The sequence below is a fragment of the Centruroides sculpturatus genome, unplaced genomic scaffold (assembly GCF_000671375.1).
Source record: "Centruroides sculpturatus isolate CEXI.00-Female unplaced genomic scaffold, Cexi_2.0 scaffold237, whole genome shotgun sequence".
In the NCBI taxonomy this organism is placed as follows: Eukaryota; Metazoa; Arthropoda; class Arachnida; order Scorpiones; family Buthidae; genus Centruroides; species Centruroides sculpturatus.
In genome coordinates this window covers 762,101-777,248 of record NW_019384532.1, presented here as the reverse complement: position 1 = coordinate 777,248, position 15,148 = coordinate 762,101, and the positions used below count along the sequence as shown (strand labels likewise).

The window sequence follows — 15,148 nt, the reverse complement described above, 5'->3', positions numbered from 1 at the left end:
TATTTCTCGAAAGTAAATCCCTTACTGAAATGTTTCATTTACATCCGATTCAGATTTTTGTGACTCTTTTGTAGCTGGATACTTCTTTTTAAAAGTATATCTATTTTATTGAGAATTTTTTTTATTTATGACATTTAATTGTAATACTGTTTTTAATTATTTTCTCTGAATTATATAAAAAAAAATCGAATCCTTCTTCTGTAACTGAGTTTGAGTTTTCTGATGAAAATATTTCTAATATTAATTTAGCAAGCCAAGTAATTTTGCATTAATTTCTTGTTCTGTCCTTTTACAAACACACCAAAACCAATGTTTATATTTGGTTTGTGCTTGTAAAAAGAAGTTTGGAATTTCAGTTTGTAAACAATCTCTTTTTAAATGTTTTCAAATACTACTGTTTCTCGTTCTTTGATTTATATATATATATATATATATTTATTTGTGATTTTTTTCCTCCCCTTCAGAACATCACAAATACGAAATGTTTAATTTCTGTAATATATCGTAAAAATTCTGTAAAATATTTCTTCTATAAAAAGTCATTTACTAGTATTTATTGCATCGGAAAATACTATTAGAATATTTTCCAATGGACAAGTGCGCTACACCTAGATGACACGAAGCTAAAGTGATTGTTTCTGACAAAGAACTTGCCAGTAAGAACCGCCGAAAAATTGATCATAGTTACCTCGAAAATCTTGTGAATGTACGAACGAGGAACAGTGACCTGACTGGGTCTGGTTTCTCTCGTCTAGGATAAACACATCATAAAACTTTGATTAAAAATCTCGAGTTACATTTAAAAATTAATAGAGATTTTTAAGATGTCTTATTTACTTTTTACTTTTAATTTTTATTTACACTCGCTAAAATCAAAATGAAAAGGATTGCGTGGATATTGAAAGTTCAAAGATAATTGCTGTATAGATTATACTGGTNTTTTAAGTTGTTTTTAACGTATTTTTCGTCCTAAACTACACACCCATTTATCCAAAAGAATTTTTTTTTAGTAGCGAATATTATATTGATCAGTCGATGTGTTATGTCCTTTCGGAATATTTTATATGCTTATATTTTTTAATTTTAGCGGCATTGAAATACGCTGTTTTTTTATTTTTGGTAAATTTTTAAAAATTAAAAATAATTTATTTTTTTTCCAGTTTGATTATATTAAAATCATTAATAAGATATGAAATTAATTTAAAAAATATGTATTCGTGATATAGAATAAAGTCCCGTTTTTATCTGTCTGCAGATAACATAATTGACCGGTTTTGCTCTTAATAATTACTACTTCCGCAACATTTTCTCCGTCTAAAGCTGCCCCTTAAATGATATTAAGTTAGTTATTTTAAATGATTATTCTACGTTAATGAATGATTTATATCGTTATATATATAAAAATGTTTTTTCCTTTCAATTCTTATAATAAAAGTAAGGGTTAAAATTGGGTTGTTTTCTTATTGTGGTCGTCTTTGTGTATCATCCCACGCCAAGACGGGTTATGTGATGGAAATTCTGCATTGAACTCTTGTGAGGTCGAGTGACGTGTCGGAAATAATTCCCAGGAAGTGAATGATTTGCTATTCTTTGACTCATCATCTGAGTGATATCGCCACGATTTTCGAGGTAGGAAGTACGTGGAAGCGATGTAAGCGTTTAAAATGGATGCCGAAGATGATGATCTCAAAAAATCAAGTTACTCACTCAAGAACGATTTCTAGTAGATGAATTGAAGTGTACCGAACAAATATAAACTAGATATATTTATTATGATAACATATCTTGTGTTAATATAATTTTCCAACATTTATATCAAATAATATTTGAAAACAGTCATGCGATTTTTATCGTTTAGTGTAATATATATATATATATACATACTGTATATGGAAGTTACATATTAGCATGTACTGTACTGTATGTAACCTTGATTGACGTTAATGCTTCCTCGGTCTAATTTGATATGGTCGGTCTAGTGTTTTCTTAAATTTAGTTGTAACTTCAATATTGGAATTAACTATCAAGGTCTTGCGTTTATATGAAATGCGTTTTCATGATGTACAGTACATGATAATTATTCCTACTGTGTTTTAAAGCCCATATTTGCCAACGTTCTAATAATAGCTAATAATAAAATTGAAGTTTGTTAATAGTGCATCGAAATTTTTACAGTTAATTGAAGGTTTGTAAATGGGTTTATTATGAGTAAAACTCCGTATGACCTGGTTAACGGAAACTTTTAAGAAATATTGATTCACAGCCTGTTCAGTTATCTACCCACGTTGACCTGGTTTCAGTTTGAGAAATTTCGTTTTATTATATTATATTTTTCAGTAACTTTTATTGTCATATTTATATTAGAGAGACGCTTATATAATTTAAGATAAGATCCTTCATCGATTTAACTGTTGCTGCGTGATAAGTAAAATTTAATCCTGGAAACTTTAATTATATAATTTCGAATCATGACATTTACGAAATTTTAGCAATTTAATTTCAGAATTTGAATAAACCGAAAATATTATTATAAATTTATGGAGATAATTTTTTCTGTTCGTGTTAACTTTTTTTTGCTTCGTTCATTAAAGTATGAAATTATATCGTAAAGATCGAAGTTTGTCCAACCGCATCCATTATCTCATTGCGATGACAAACTGTTGCCAGACGAGCAGGTTTGATGGTGAATCTGTTATGCTTTGTTGATCATTTGAAAGAGGCGATTTGTCTTATCTGAGATATAATGATGTAGATCAGCTTTATTAATCTAATTTTTCTTGCTCAGTTTTAAGCAGGTGGAGCTTCATCGTGTTGAGTCAGTCATGTGACTAATAAGACCATATTTCCTCATTTGTACACGAGGAAGTTAATATTTTAATAATTTCTTTTTCTAGTACGCTGGATCGGAGTTGGAAAAGATAGAAATTCTCTGATAGAAGTATTTTGACCAATTTACCGTGTTTTGAAGTATTGTACTTAAAAATTGTTACTCAGAATTAATATTGTGTTAATCATTATTTTCATTATCATATTTTATTGAGGATGTTTCATTTTATTAAATCGTGGGATTGATGAAAATGATTCTATTTTATCTTTATCGCACATTTCAACTTATAGTCAGGTTTTTCATTTAAATTGTCCGTTATTGACATAGGACAAATTCGATTAATTTATCATTTATAATATAATAAAAATTCATTTTTAGGACCAAATAAAAATATTGAACTTGCCACGAATAAGTAAAAATATACATGTTATCGTTTTTTTTTTTTTTGTGTTAGTTGTAAAGTTCGAATCGCTCAGTTTTATGATAAAATCCTGTGTATGTAAATTTAGATTACGGTTCAGAAAAAACAATGTAGATGTACACAATCTCTATTAAAACGAACATAATTTTAAAAGTATTTTGAAGCTTATAAAAGTTTGTAGAAGAAAAAAGGAGAAATGTCTCCTTAAACGTATGTATAAAGTTTTGGAATGTTTAGATCATTTATAGTTTTAAATCAATAAAACGAGAAATAAGTTTCGAGAAATTTGAGCCGATCTTTAATTATACTGTATTAAAAAACTTCGTCACAAACTTTTTTGTAACAAAATATTTTACATTCTGTTAATTTTAAAATGTGCCTTAAGCAAAATTTTATAATAATAATAAAAAGAAAAGTACCGAAAATGTTTCTTGCCTTTTGTAACAACAACTAAATTACATGATGGTTCTAATGTACCGTACTCCCGATATTGTGACTGTGATTGATATAAGTATTGTAACCACTCCAAAATAATTAAACAATTTGCATTTACGGATCAGTTTGTTGATTCTTTGCTTTTATATGTATGAGTATGTACTGTACACACACGCAGACACACGCACATACGCGCACACAAATTTCTTGTTATAAATATTGAATTCTTGACATAAATTCAATCCAAATTATAAAGTATAATACGTATTTTGGAAATTATATTCACTGTCACGCTTTAGATTAACTGTTCGATCGTTATCTTGTTAATCAGTAATGCCAATTCATGTTAAATTATTAAAGCCAAAATTACAGATGTGATGAATAAAATGAGAAATTCTCTTCGGCATCCAATAAATTTCTGTCTAACGTATTATTAGATACATCATCTGAAATGAGAGCAGTCTGCACAGAATCGTCTTTAAATTCGCAAAACACATTCAAATCGATTTTCCTAAAGGACTTAAAACGGTTTTTTAAAATTTTGATTGGCCCCGAAGCCAATAGAATCGCTACTACAATCAGCAATCCAGGCAAAAGAGAATAAACTGCAATCATCTCAACAGAACTGTTTGATTCGTATTGATATGACGGATGTAATTTATACTCGAACTGATAATCTATATGAGTGGATTGTAAATCGACTCTGTTTGCATGAGTTTCGTTGTAAAAGTCGTCCTCTTTTAAATAATCTATTCTTTTCCCTTTCAACTCTTTCGGGCTAGAACACACTACTTTTTCTCGGTTCTGAAAGAGGACTTTTGGCGAATTCATCCATACAGTTAACCATAAGATAGATTTACTACAATGCCATTTGTTAGAACTTAAATTTATATGTCTGAGATGACTTAAATACGAGGACATATTTTTAGGCAGTTTAATTAGATTATTATGAGAAATATCCATGAATATAATCCCGTTCAAATACTTGAATAAAATTTCAGGATTGAGTAAACTCTTGGTAAAAGTTGGATTGTGGCTTATAAAAATCGATTTCAGGCCTCTTAAAGGCAACAAAACTTCCTCTTCGTATTGAATTTCCTCCGGGTTATGTGCAATTTCCAAACGGCTCAATTTTTCTAATCCATTAAAACATCCAATTTCTAGTTTTTTGATTCGATTGTTCGATAATTCCAAAGAAAATAAAGATGTTAAATTTAAGAAAACGTTCATCTTTAACACTTCGATTTTGTTATTTTGTAAATTTAGATGACGAAGTCTGAATAATCCGCAAAAAGAACAAACAGATATATCTTTTATCTGGTTATTGTTCAAAGAAAGTATGATCAGGCTGGATCCTTTTAGAGTATTATCTTGTAAAACGGAAATTTGATTATAAGATAAGAATAAATATCTCAGAAAAAACGGCAGACCCGACGGAATATCTTTCAATTGATTATAACTGAGAATTAAATCGAGCAATGAAGGAAACAATCTTTTGAACAAATTTGATTCGATTTGTTGAATCTGATTATGACCAAAATTCAAAACTTGTATAGAGGAATAGTAAGCCGATAACTTCTCGATATCCTTCCGAGTAATTTCTGTAATATTATTATAAGAGAGGATCAACTGATAAATAGATGCAAAAGTATTCCTCGGTAAAGTAGGAATCGTATCGATTCCAATCTGAGATAAATTTAATTTGACCACGTTTTGTGGCAGACTTAAGAACGTGACATTACTCAAAGGATTACTGCTCAAGACTAATAGAGTAACAGAGGTCATACGATCGAACGAACCCGCATCGATCCTAGAAATTTGATTATAATCCAGACTGATATAACTTACTTGATCGATTCCAATGAACGTAGTATTAGTGATCTGAGAAATCTTGTTCCAAGATAAATCTAAAACTTTCAAAGTTGACAAATTTAAAAATGCTCCATCAATCGATTCCAGTTGATTATTACGTAGACTCAGATCCCACAATTTATCGAGTCCTTCGAAAATATTCTCTTTTAATTCCTTTAAATCATTTTCAGATATTCTCAATACTTCCAGATTCTTCAGAACGGAGAAAATTCCCGATTCTATTCTTTCAATTCCTACTTTTCGTAGAGTCAACCATCTGGTTTCGTTGGATTCCTTGATGTGTTGAGCAGTTAAAGTCTTGTTTGGTAGCGAGTAATCACGAAAAATAATCTCTTCTGTATCCCAAGCGAAATTATCTGGGAGATTGGTCTTCCCATTTCCTCTGCACCAAATTTGTATACGGTTACATTTACAGGTGTTGGGACAATGCTCCGTTGCGTCTACAATTGCACTTAACAAGTGATAAATATAAAATAAAAACCAAATCGCGCTCATTTTTTGGTATTAACTAAAGTAAAAATCCAGTAAGACTGCGTTGGTCTGTATCTTATAATAGCATTATTAGCAGGAAAAACTAATTTGTTCTTATTTTCCAGATGTTATTATATAATTTATAATCTAAATTTGTTTAGCGGAGAATTGCCACTGATTTGATATTTCCTCTACAGAGATGTGGGTAAGTAAATGTTTTGAAATTTAACTAGCTAACAAATTCAAGAATTTTTTAAATGTTATTTCGTATTAACTCACTCTCTTCTATACGTATCTGTTGTCGATATAACTTACTTAGCTATGCAGTAACTGAAGTGTATAGATGAATTTTAAACGATTCTTGATGATTACACGACATATGGGTAACTTACATACTTGTAAAAGATGTTAAGTTTAACTAGATCATCTGCTCTACATTTAAATTAAAAAGGAAACCGAATATTTTTGGATTTAAAATAGAAAGGAAATTGCATAATAAAATGTTAGTTTAATACAATTTAGATCTTTATTCTCGGAATATGTTTTCTGAACAAAATATAAACTGTTATGAATGTCAAAACTTAAGTTTAATACGCGAACATAGAGCTTTAATTGATACTTTTTTCCTTTTTTTTACGGGACAAATAGTCATATTAATTAAACGAATTTATCAACAATTTTTTTGTTTCTATTTTTAATTTTCATAATCAGGTGTTAAGTCAGTAAACTTTCTAATCGTACCAATGAAGCAGGTGAGATCAGTTTATTACTGAAAATTCCAAAATCGTTACATGGGCGAACTAATAAATTCAAAGAAAACTGTCACATACGAGTATAAAAAATTATATCATGAAAAATAATATACATTATATTAAAAATCATTTAAAAAACACGTTTTATTAACTTTGTAACAGACCAATGAAAGGCTTATCCAAAAGGCGTCATATTTAAGTTTGTTTATAGTGTCAAATGCTCTCTCCACGGCCCTGACATAATTTGTATTTATGAATCAATGTAATGTTTTGGTAACACAAAATGCATAGAAACAGATTTATAAATTCAGTTTAAAAAATCGCTTTTTGCATAATTGCATACTTATTACCGGTATTTCTTTTGTAATATTGTCTTTTGTTGTTATAGCTTTCGTGTTAATTTTGTCTAAAAATTAAAATAAATACAAGTAAATGCATTCGAACTCGGTTCTCTCCGTTTTATAATTATTTTAAGTTGTAATATAAGCTGGCAATTTAAAAACAAAAAAAATTGAACCACTTTTCAGTCAGATGCAGGAGTAATGATGATAAATAACTGATGAACAGCAATTATTATTCAATTGTTTATTGGTATCGCATTCTCTTTTCTCTGATTTTCTGTCCTTTAGGCCTAATAGTTTGCTGTATTTGAGAATAAGGCTAAAGCTACGTATTGAACACATTATGTTGTATGTGATCAAAAGATCTATTTCTATTGTTTATAGAAAATTTATATAAAGTAATTAGAACAGGTTATGAATAAATTAACAAAATAAAATGGTTTGAATGATGTACTCCTATCTCGAACAATTGCACTTAAAAATCAGATTTTTGCCGGGTGCTGAAGCCAAAACCGGAGCCATTGATCAGCACCCCTGCTCCAAATCCCGGTTGCGAGTAATTGGAATGAAAAAAGTAAAAAGAAAAATTGGTCCATAGATACATAAGATTGAGAAGCATTGGTCTCGAGTATGTGTAAAATGTTTTTAAAGCATTAATTTTAACTTTATATCAATTTGACAAAATAGTATTTACATAGAATTAGATACTTTTTTTTTACAACTTTTAAAATATTTTATCTAAATCAATACAAAAGCTTTTGACTATAATTCAATTTTTAAAAATTCCACCAACGAGTTGCTTAACTTTCCCAGCAACATTTAAAACTGCATATGGCCAAAAATCATAATTTTGAGGGTAGGGATGGGTTTTTATAAAAAAAACTTTTAAATGCGAATAACGAGTAAAATCGTCTAAGTCCGATCCCCTTGAGATATGACACGATTCCCCTTTATCTCTCCATCCCTCGATCTTTAAACCATCAAAATTTAAAAGCATCAAATCCTCCTAATACAGAAACCTCCCTGTAAAATTTAGAAATTTTCGACAAAATGTATAGGAGTTATTAAGCTTCAGTGAGGGTGAACAAAATCGTGTGCCCCCATACACTAACATCCATACATATAGAAAAAAAAACCCGAATTTTTTCGCATTTCTCGATGTTTCGAGATCCCCGGGAGTTCAAAAATGTAAAACTCTTGCGGGGTCATTTTTTGACTGATTGCCATACCATCTCTCTGTATATAACAGAGATAGTAAAGTAATAATTTCATCTAGAAGATACACAGGTGGTCATCGTTTAATGCGGCTAGCTATAACCAGTTTACGTAAAGAAGGAATCATAAATTCATAGAAAATCATAAGAAAAATGTTTAATTAGGTCGTAAATAAAACAAAAGCAGATGAAAAACGTGAAAGAAATCTTTATTATCCATATTTATGCATATGTAAAATATTTTTGGGCTGCAATTTGAAAAAAAAATTGTAGACCTATAAATTCCCACTGTCGTCAATTGTCTGATAAATCAAGCTCTACGTGGGAGTAATATAAAAGTACAGGGTTAAATTATACAAATTCCACATTTAAAATTAAGTAATATTATGCTTGTGTTGTTTATAATTTTGAAACAACTGCTTTTCAACAAATTTTCGTTATATTGCATCACGAAAATCAAACGAAATGTAATATATTACAAATAAGAAATATAATCTTCCTTTTTAGAAAATATTACAATTTTTAATTTTTATTTTGGTTTTCTTTACTTTTATTGCCACATTCTCCATTTGTATTAACTTCTTCCTCTTCGTCAATATTTTCATCGGAATCGAGTATAAAATCGTCGGAAAAATCTGTTATGTTAGATTCGGAATCTACGGATGCATTGTGTTTAGTACAATATTCTTCTATTGAGGATGGAATCACGACTTTATCTATTTCAGCATCTGTTGTACTGTCTAAGCTTGTTTTTAATGATTTCTTCGTATTCTTTCTCCGATCCTTATTCTTATTATTCTTTCCATTTTCGATACATGACAAGAAGCACTTACATTAGCTGATGAACTAATATTTGGTTGGTTCGAAAGTGAAATAACACTCAGTAAGATTGTTCTCACATTTTGGGTTGGATTCCATCGTTCGCAGGAGTTCTCCGCTTTGAAGATCATCCCCTGGAGGATGAAGAATCGATATGTAGATGTTTCCATTAGGATATACATTTGGACGCAAAAATTTTCTAATAAAACGAATAGTTGGAGGAGCGAAAGGATAATTGGTATTTTAAAATATCCCCTTTCATATGTAGTGTTAGATAGTCCGAAAATGGTCCCTTCCCATTCAGATTGAACACTTTTGTAGACTAACTTCACTAGAAAATCTTCGACGTGTTCTTTTTGTAATCTTTTAAATTCCAGCTTCAGTGCATTTAACGCACTCTGGGTCATTTGGGATGCCATTAATGACCTCCGTTTATTTTTATAGTATCTTGATTTGTTAAAAAAATATGGTGTTTATAATAATACAGATAATTAAATATGAGTAATAATGAAACAAACAATGAAAACATCTCTAAAATTAATTATTAATTTATTTAATATTTCGCATATATGAAGAAGTTTGATACTGTGTTTAAACTTCTTTATTTTAAATAAAAATTAACATACAATTTTCTCATAAATTACTAACATACTCCTTCTAAGTTTATGATAAGACTATAATTAAATTTCCGCGGAAAAATCACGTGATTTAAAGTTGTGTTTGTAAACATTCCATAGCCATATTACTTGCCATTTAACCTAATTCTTTTCATCTACAGTATATCTTTTGTGAATTAAATAAAACAATATTATTGTTCCTTAACCCGGTGTTAGGCATATATAATTTTGCTTATGAATATTTATTTTTTACTACATTATGTATACGTTTATTTATTATTCTCTTTAATTTTCAATTTTAAAATTATTTGAATTTACTTCTTGGAGTTTTCTATATCGATACATTTCGTAATGCAGATTATTAGTTGTATCAATTAAGTTCTGAAAGAAATATATATATATATATATTTTAATAGGTAAGCTACTTATTGCCTTTGTATATAACAGACTATTTTTGACTGAATATATTATTTTTCATTACCTCACAAACAATTTCCTCAAAACCATCACAATGTTCTAAATTTTCAACTAGAAAGACAATAACATTACACATTTTAATACACAAAATCAATAAACATTAGTCATTAATCATCATTTTATTAATCATAAAACTACTCACTTTCTGCGGTTTCCCAAACATATTTTCTTCCTCTCTTTCGCCGCATACGTTCTCTAAACGCATGCTTCCCATAATGGCGAAGGAAACTCTTTCCTTCAACGAAATCATTCGAGTCAATTTAGGGTAAACTTGCCTAATTCGTACCACTTCAGGAAAAACCATCATATTATCGAAATTAATAAACACAAATTATTTTTTATTTTAAGTAACTTTTATTTGGGAAATATTTTATCACTACCATAATCAAATTTAGCATAAATCTTATAAACTTCTGAGAAATAAACAATTTAAAAAAACACTAAAAAAGTACGATTTAGGAACATTCGTCTTAAATCGTACCGATATATTCTTAAATCGTACTTTGAGATCCTATCATTGGTTTGCAGTCTTAAGAATAAAAATCTTTATCAATAATGTACGTGTGTATCAATACGTGTGTATATTAACTCTTAGCAAATTCGGCAGCTGGTCTTTGCCAATTTTTGGCAGTCATCGCAGTTGTAATCCATTGTCTTTTTATTGGTTCCTGCGCGAAGTTCATGTACCCATATCTCACATTGTGTGCATTTGATCATACTTTCTTTTACGTCTTCTTGGCATAATTTACAGTACCAACTGTTATTTTCATCTTCCTGTTTTTTTTAATTCTCTTTTTGTGATATTTTAGTAGTTTTGCTTTTCTTCGCACCAAGATTCTTTCATACGTTTTTCTTCTTGCAATTCCAAGAATACCACGTAGTGGAGATATTATTTCAAATGTCGCTCGAACTGTCTCTGTATTAGAAATGTTTACTTTCATACCTAAAGAACATTCCTTCGCTTTCTCTTCCAGACACTGATCTTGCTGTTTTTCCGAAGGGTGAGTTGTCGGTACCTCAGGAAGTTGTGGGTACTCAACTTCTTCAGTCTGTTCTCAGTAGTCTGATTGGATTGTGCCACACACGTTAAAGTATCTGTTTGTTCTTGCTGCCTTTCAGTTGCCAGATTCTGGGAGACTTCCGCCGTTTCACTTAGATTAGCATCTTCGTCAAGAACGACATATTCCTCATCCCCGATCTTAAAGCGATTGCGAGGCCACAATCCGCAAGATTCGAAGTCATGCATGCCTGTGTCCATACAAACGGCTCGAAGATATGCTTTATTAAGGAACCAGGATGGTTTGCATCCACGATGCGCAAGCAGCACTAAAATTCAGTTTTAGTGATTTAAAAAATGACCTATCTAGTCTATTCATTGATGTATATTCAGTCCTTGTAACTATCGTCTAAATGTCAATTACGGTACATTATATACACTACAAACTTCGTTAAATTATAAGGTCTCGTCATTATATTTTTTAATCGCTTCTTTCATATTTTCTTTACTTCAAGAATTATATTTTCTTTTTGACACGTTGTTCTAAAATTAAAGACGATTAAGTTTTAATTTGTTTTGAACTTTTGCGGTTATTTTTTAAATCAGAAACTTAGAAAAAAAATAAGTTTACGAATCGGTAATAGCTTATTGTGACATTCATCTAAAATGGTTTTCCTAAATCGTACCAGTACGTTTTAAGAACATGCCTCGAGTACGAAATAGGCGCAAGAGTCGAACAAACTTTACATTAGTCGCCAAAAAATTTGACAACAGATACGCATGTTTCATCACTTCAGATGAAATCACAAAAATACGCACTAATACATCACAGATAGTTAAAAAACTTACACACGATCCAATTTGAAGAAATTTCTTACGAAATGTGCAAAAATATTACAGAAAAGGTTGAAAAAAACTTTCCTTTTCAATATTTTTGTCGGGAGCAGAGTAACAGCGTGTTGTCTGTCAGATGGTAATATGACCGATTGTTATTTACTTTTTTTGCTACTAGAGACACTAATAACTATTACCGGAGTCGAGATATAAGCGAAGTACGAATTAGGCGCAAGTACGAATTAGGCAAGTTTCCCCTAATTAATTAAATTACAAAGATTTCTAATTTACTACATATGATCTTAATTATCGACTAATGATCAAAATGCAAATAAACCCGGCCGTACAATGCTAATACAATTACAATTAAGAGATACTGATGAATAGTGTAATCATTGTACTTACCTTAAGATTATTTAGATTTTCGTTATCTCCGTGAACTTTGGATGGAAAATCATATATGTTAATGCTGTGGTGTGCAATTTGATTCATTATCTGCGGAGTATCGATATTGTGTGATATGTAATTATTATTATTTTTATTTTATTTATTTATTTTTTTGTAAAATTTATTTACGAATTGACGAAGATCGACTTTATAGTATAAGATAACTTACGATTTTCTTGAAAGCTGCATACACTTCTAGTGTAAATGAATCAGCCTTTGCAATAAGTGAAATGTTGACTTTGTCGTGCAAATTTTTCATTACTTCTATATCCAAGTGTCGTAACCTGGAAATATAAATAATAAAACACATTCAATAATAATAAAAAAAGCAATTTAAAGGTCTATACATCAACGGTCCAGGCACGTGATTTTTCGGTTTTTTTTTCACCTGTCTAACATCTAAATAGGGGCCAGTTTTGCATAGAAAGTACTATCGGAAGGCACCTCCCTTTGTCACGTCGTTTTTGTGTTGCGTTGCCTTGCCTATCAATCCAATATAATTCAATTCATTCAGTTTTATATACATTTCGTATTTTAATTAAAGACGTGGGCATATTCAATCTTTCAGATATGAAGTAACAACTTGATAACATGGTTTTATAAATGTGGCATTACAGTAGAACCTCGAAAACTCGGTTCTCGATAACCCGGCACTCCGGATAACTCGGCCACACCCTGGCAGGGCAAAAAAATCCTTAGTTAATTNTAAAATGTAAAATATTGAAAAGAATGCCTTCTGAAAATGGTTATTATCGAAAAAAAAATTAAAAGGTAAGATAATCATATAATAAAAAAATAGCTCATTAATTTGTTAAATACATATTAGACAAAAGACTTGTAAATTTAATGGCAGAAATCTAGGACAAATGCCACGTGATTGGGATTGGAAGAGCTATATATGCTGTGACGTCACATACATAGATCCAAGGTCACGCTAATAAATAATCCTTGTAATATATAGTCTTTGGGCCATACCAGTTTCTAAATGGCCAACGCCCATAGACTTAAAAATTTATAAAACAATGAAACATATACTAACGTCTACTAAAAATATAGTTAATCTAACCTAACTTAACCGAAGCGCCGCCATCTTGGACTACCTAGGAACACATTAACCCATAAAACGTTTACCTGACATCTAATCCCGTTTTTAATGGAATAATTGGTTCTTCAAACTCATTTTCCGTCAAATATAAATCAGAAGAGGAACTGTCAATCGACTCGACAGCATTTAATTCATCCATATCTATACTATATTGGCTATATAAAACTTCTAGGCGACAGGAAGTACAGGACAAACAACTTTGAATTACGAACGAATTTTAATCGTCTTTCGCTAAGTGTTGCCAATTCTACCTAAATTTTTATTTTAAAATTACTGTAATATTAAAAAATAATAATAATAAATAAATTTGACGATTTTGCGAACTTTCATTATTTTTATTTAATTTTATAACGAACAGTCAACATTTTTAACACTGTAACTTTATTAAACTCTTTCTGGCCTGAGGTTTGGTTTTCGATTAACCGCTCAGCCATTTCGGCGTTAAATGCTTGAGTCAATTAAGGCGTAAGACTACAACTTTTTGAAATTACCGTCGTGTGGGAGCTGAGAGAACTTTTTCCCCAGGATCATCGTAAGTTTCGCAAGACTCTCAATGAAAATGGCGAGTTGGTGAGGGTCGGGGCCAGACATATCCAGAACAGACTGCACATGAAAAAAATTTCTGGAGTTGTTCGCTCGGATTCGATCCCGAGTCCCCAGGGTGTCGGGCTGACGTCTTAACTGCCTCGCATTTAAATAACACACTTCAATATACCCAATAACTTGCAGTTGCGATCAATGGTTTAAACTTCTGTTGAGTTCATTAAGGTTACCAGTTATCCAGTTTTTATAGGAAATTCCCTGTCTCATTAAGACGAATTTCTGACTTAAAACTCTTCATTTTTTCCACATTTTTGTTGTTTGTTAAGTTATTTATTGTTTTGTTTTGTTTATACTGGCACAATGAAGTGACCGTTTAATCAACACTTGGCAAGTTTTCAATCTTTATTTAGTTAGAACGCCGTGCTACACATTTGCGTTTCGGGTATTCTCCCCTCTTCAGCTAACTAAACAAGTATAAAATAACATATTTAACTATAACCGAACATAAAAACTAAAATTATACAATAATATTGCTTTTTAACCAGTGAAACATACCTCACTCCAATACAGACACCCAACTAGTACATAGCAGAACTTTAGACGACCTAAAGGTTTACATGACGACTACCATAAATGCCGTCTTTTTACTTTTTTACAATGACACAATCGGTTTTCTTAATTTTTAACACGCAGACAAAGCGATTGATAAATAGTACTAATTAAAACTGTTACATAAAATCATGCCCTTCGTCTTCGTTCTTCCAAGCATATCTTGTAGGCCATCTTTTCATCTAGTCAGCCAATTTGCATATATCACGATTTACCTTGATTTAATGAGCTGACAGGGCAATTAATAGACATTTATTATCTTGAAAAAAATATAAAATCTATCTATATTACACTCACTCAGCACTTGCTTGTAAACTCAAAAAAACACAACACCTTAATTTGCTGAGAAAACTTTTAATGAAAAGCT

At 30.5% G+C, this 15,148-nt stretch overlaps 2 protein-coding genes and 1 pseudogene across 3 annotated transcripts; all 3 read right to left on the bottom strand.

Annotated features, from left to right (window-relative positions):
• Positions 1-3,609: 3,609 nt before the first annotated feature.
• LOC111623078 (insulin-like growth factor-binding protein complex acid labile subunit) lies at positions 3,610-6,120 on the bottom strand. Its single transcript, XM_023365562.1, has one exon. The coding sequence runs from the start codon at positions 6,048-6,050 to the stop codon at positions 4,050-4,052; it is 2,001 nt and encodes a 666-aa protein (XP_023221330.1). The 5' UTR covers positions 6,051-6,120; the 3' UTR covers positions 3,610-4,049.
• A 2,438-nt stretch (positions 6,121-8,558) lies between these two features.
• On the bottom strand, positions 8,559-9,648 carry LOC111623058 (annotated as a pseudogene).
• A 72-nt stretch (positions 9,649-9,720) lies between these two features.
• On the bottom strand, positions 9,721-12,805 carry LOC111623057 (septin-7-like). 2 transcript variants are annotated; one of them, XM_023365541.1, is made up of 5 exons: positions 12,694-12,805; positions 12,483-12,572; positions 10,389-10,481; positions 10,251-10,297; positions 9,721-10,150 (listed from the first exon to the last, which is right to left on the bottom strand). In XM_023365541.1, the coding sequence occupies exons 1-4, from the start codon at positions 12,781-12,783 to the stop codon at positions 10,286-10,288; spliced, it is 285 nt and encodes a 94-aa protein (XP_023221309.1). In that variant the 5' UTR covers positions 12,784-12,805; the 3' UTR covers positions 9,721-10,150; positions 10,251-10,285. The 2 variants fall into 2 exon arrangements, 1 of the variants encoding a protein (XP_023221309.1); XR_002756381.1 differs by having other exon boundaries at positions 10,251-10,481.
• Between the last annotated feature and the right edge of the window lie 2,343 nt (positions 12,806-15,148).

What these genes read in the sequence shown, in the direction of transcription:
- LOC111623057 (XM_023365541.1), bottom strand. Translation starts at nt 12,783, where the DNA reads ATGAAAAATTTGCACGACAAAGTCAACATTTCACTTATTGCAAAGGCT. An exon ending in ATGCAGCTTTCAAGAAAATC is followed by an intron (nt 12,573 to 12,693) that starts GTAAGTTATCTT and finishes GATACTCCGCAG; the next exon opens with ATAATGAATCAAATTGCACA. An exon ending in AAAATCTAAATAATCTTAAG is followed by an intron (nt 10,482 to 12,482) that starts GTAAGTACAATG and finishes ATTTCGTTGAAG; the next exon opens with GAAAGAGTTTCCTTCGCCAT.
- LOC111623078 (XM_023365562.1), bottom strand. Translation starts at nt 6,050, where the DNA reads ATGAGCGCGATTTGGTTTTTATTTTATATTTATCACTTGTTAAGTGCA.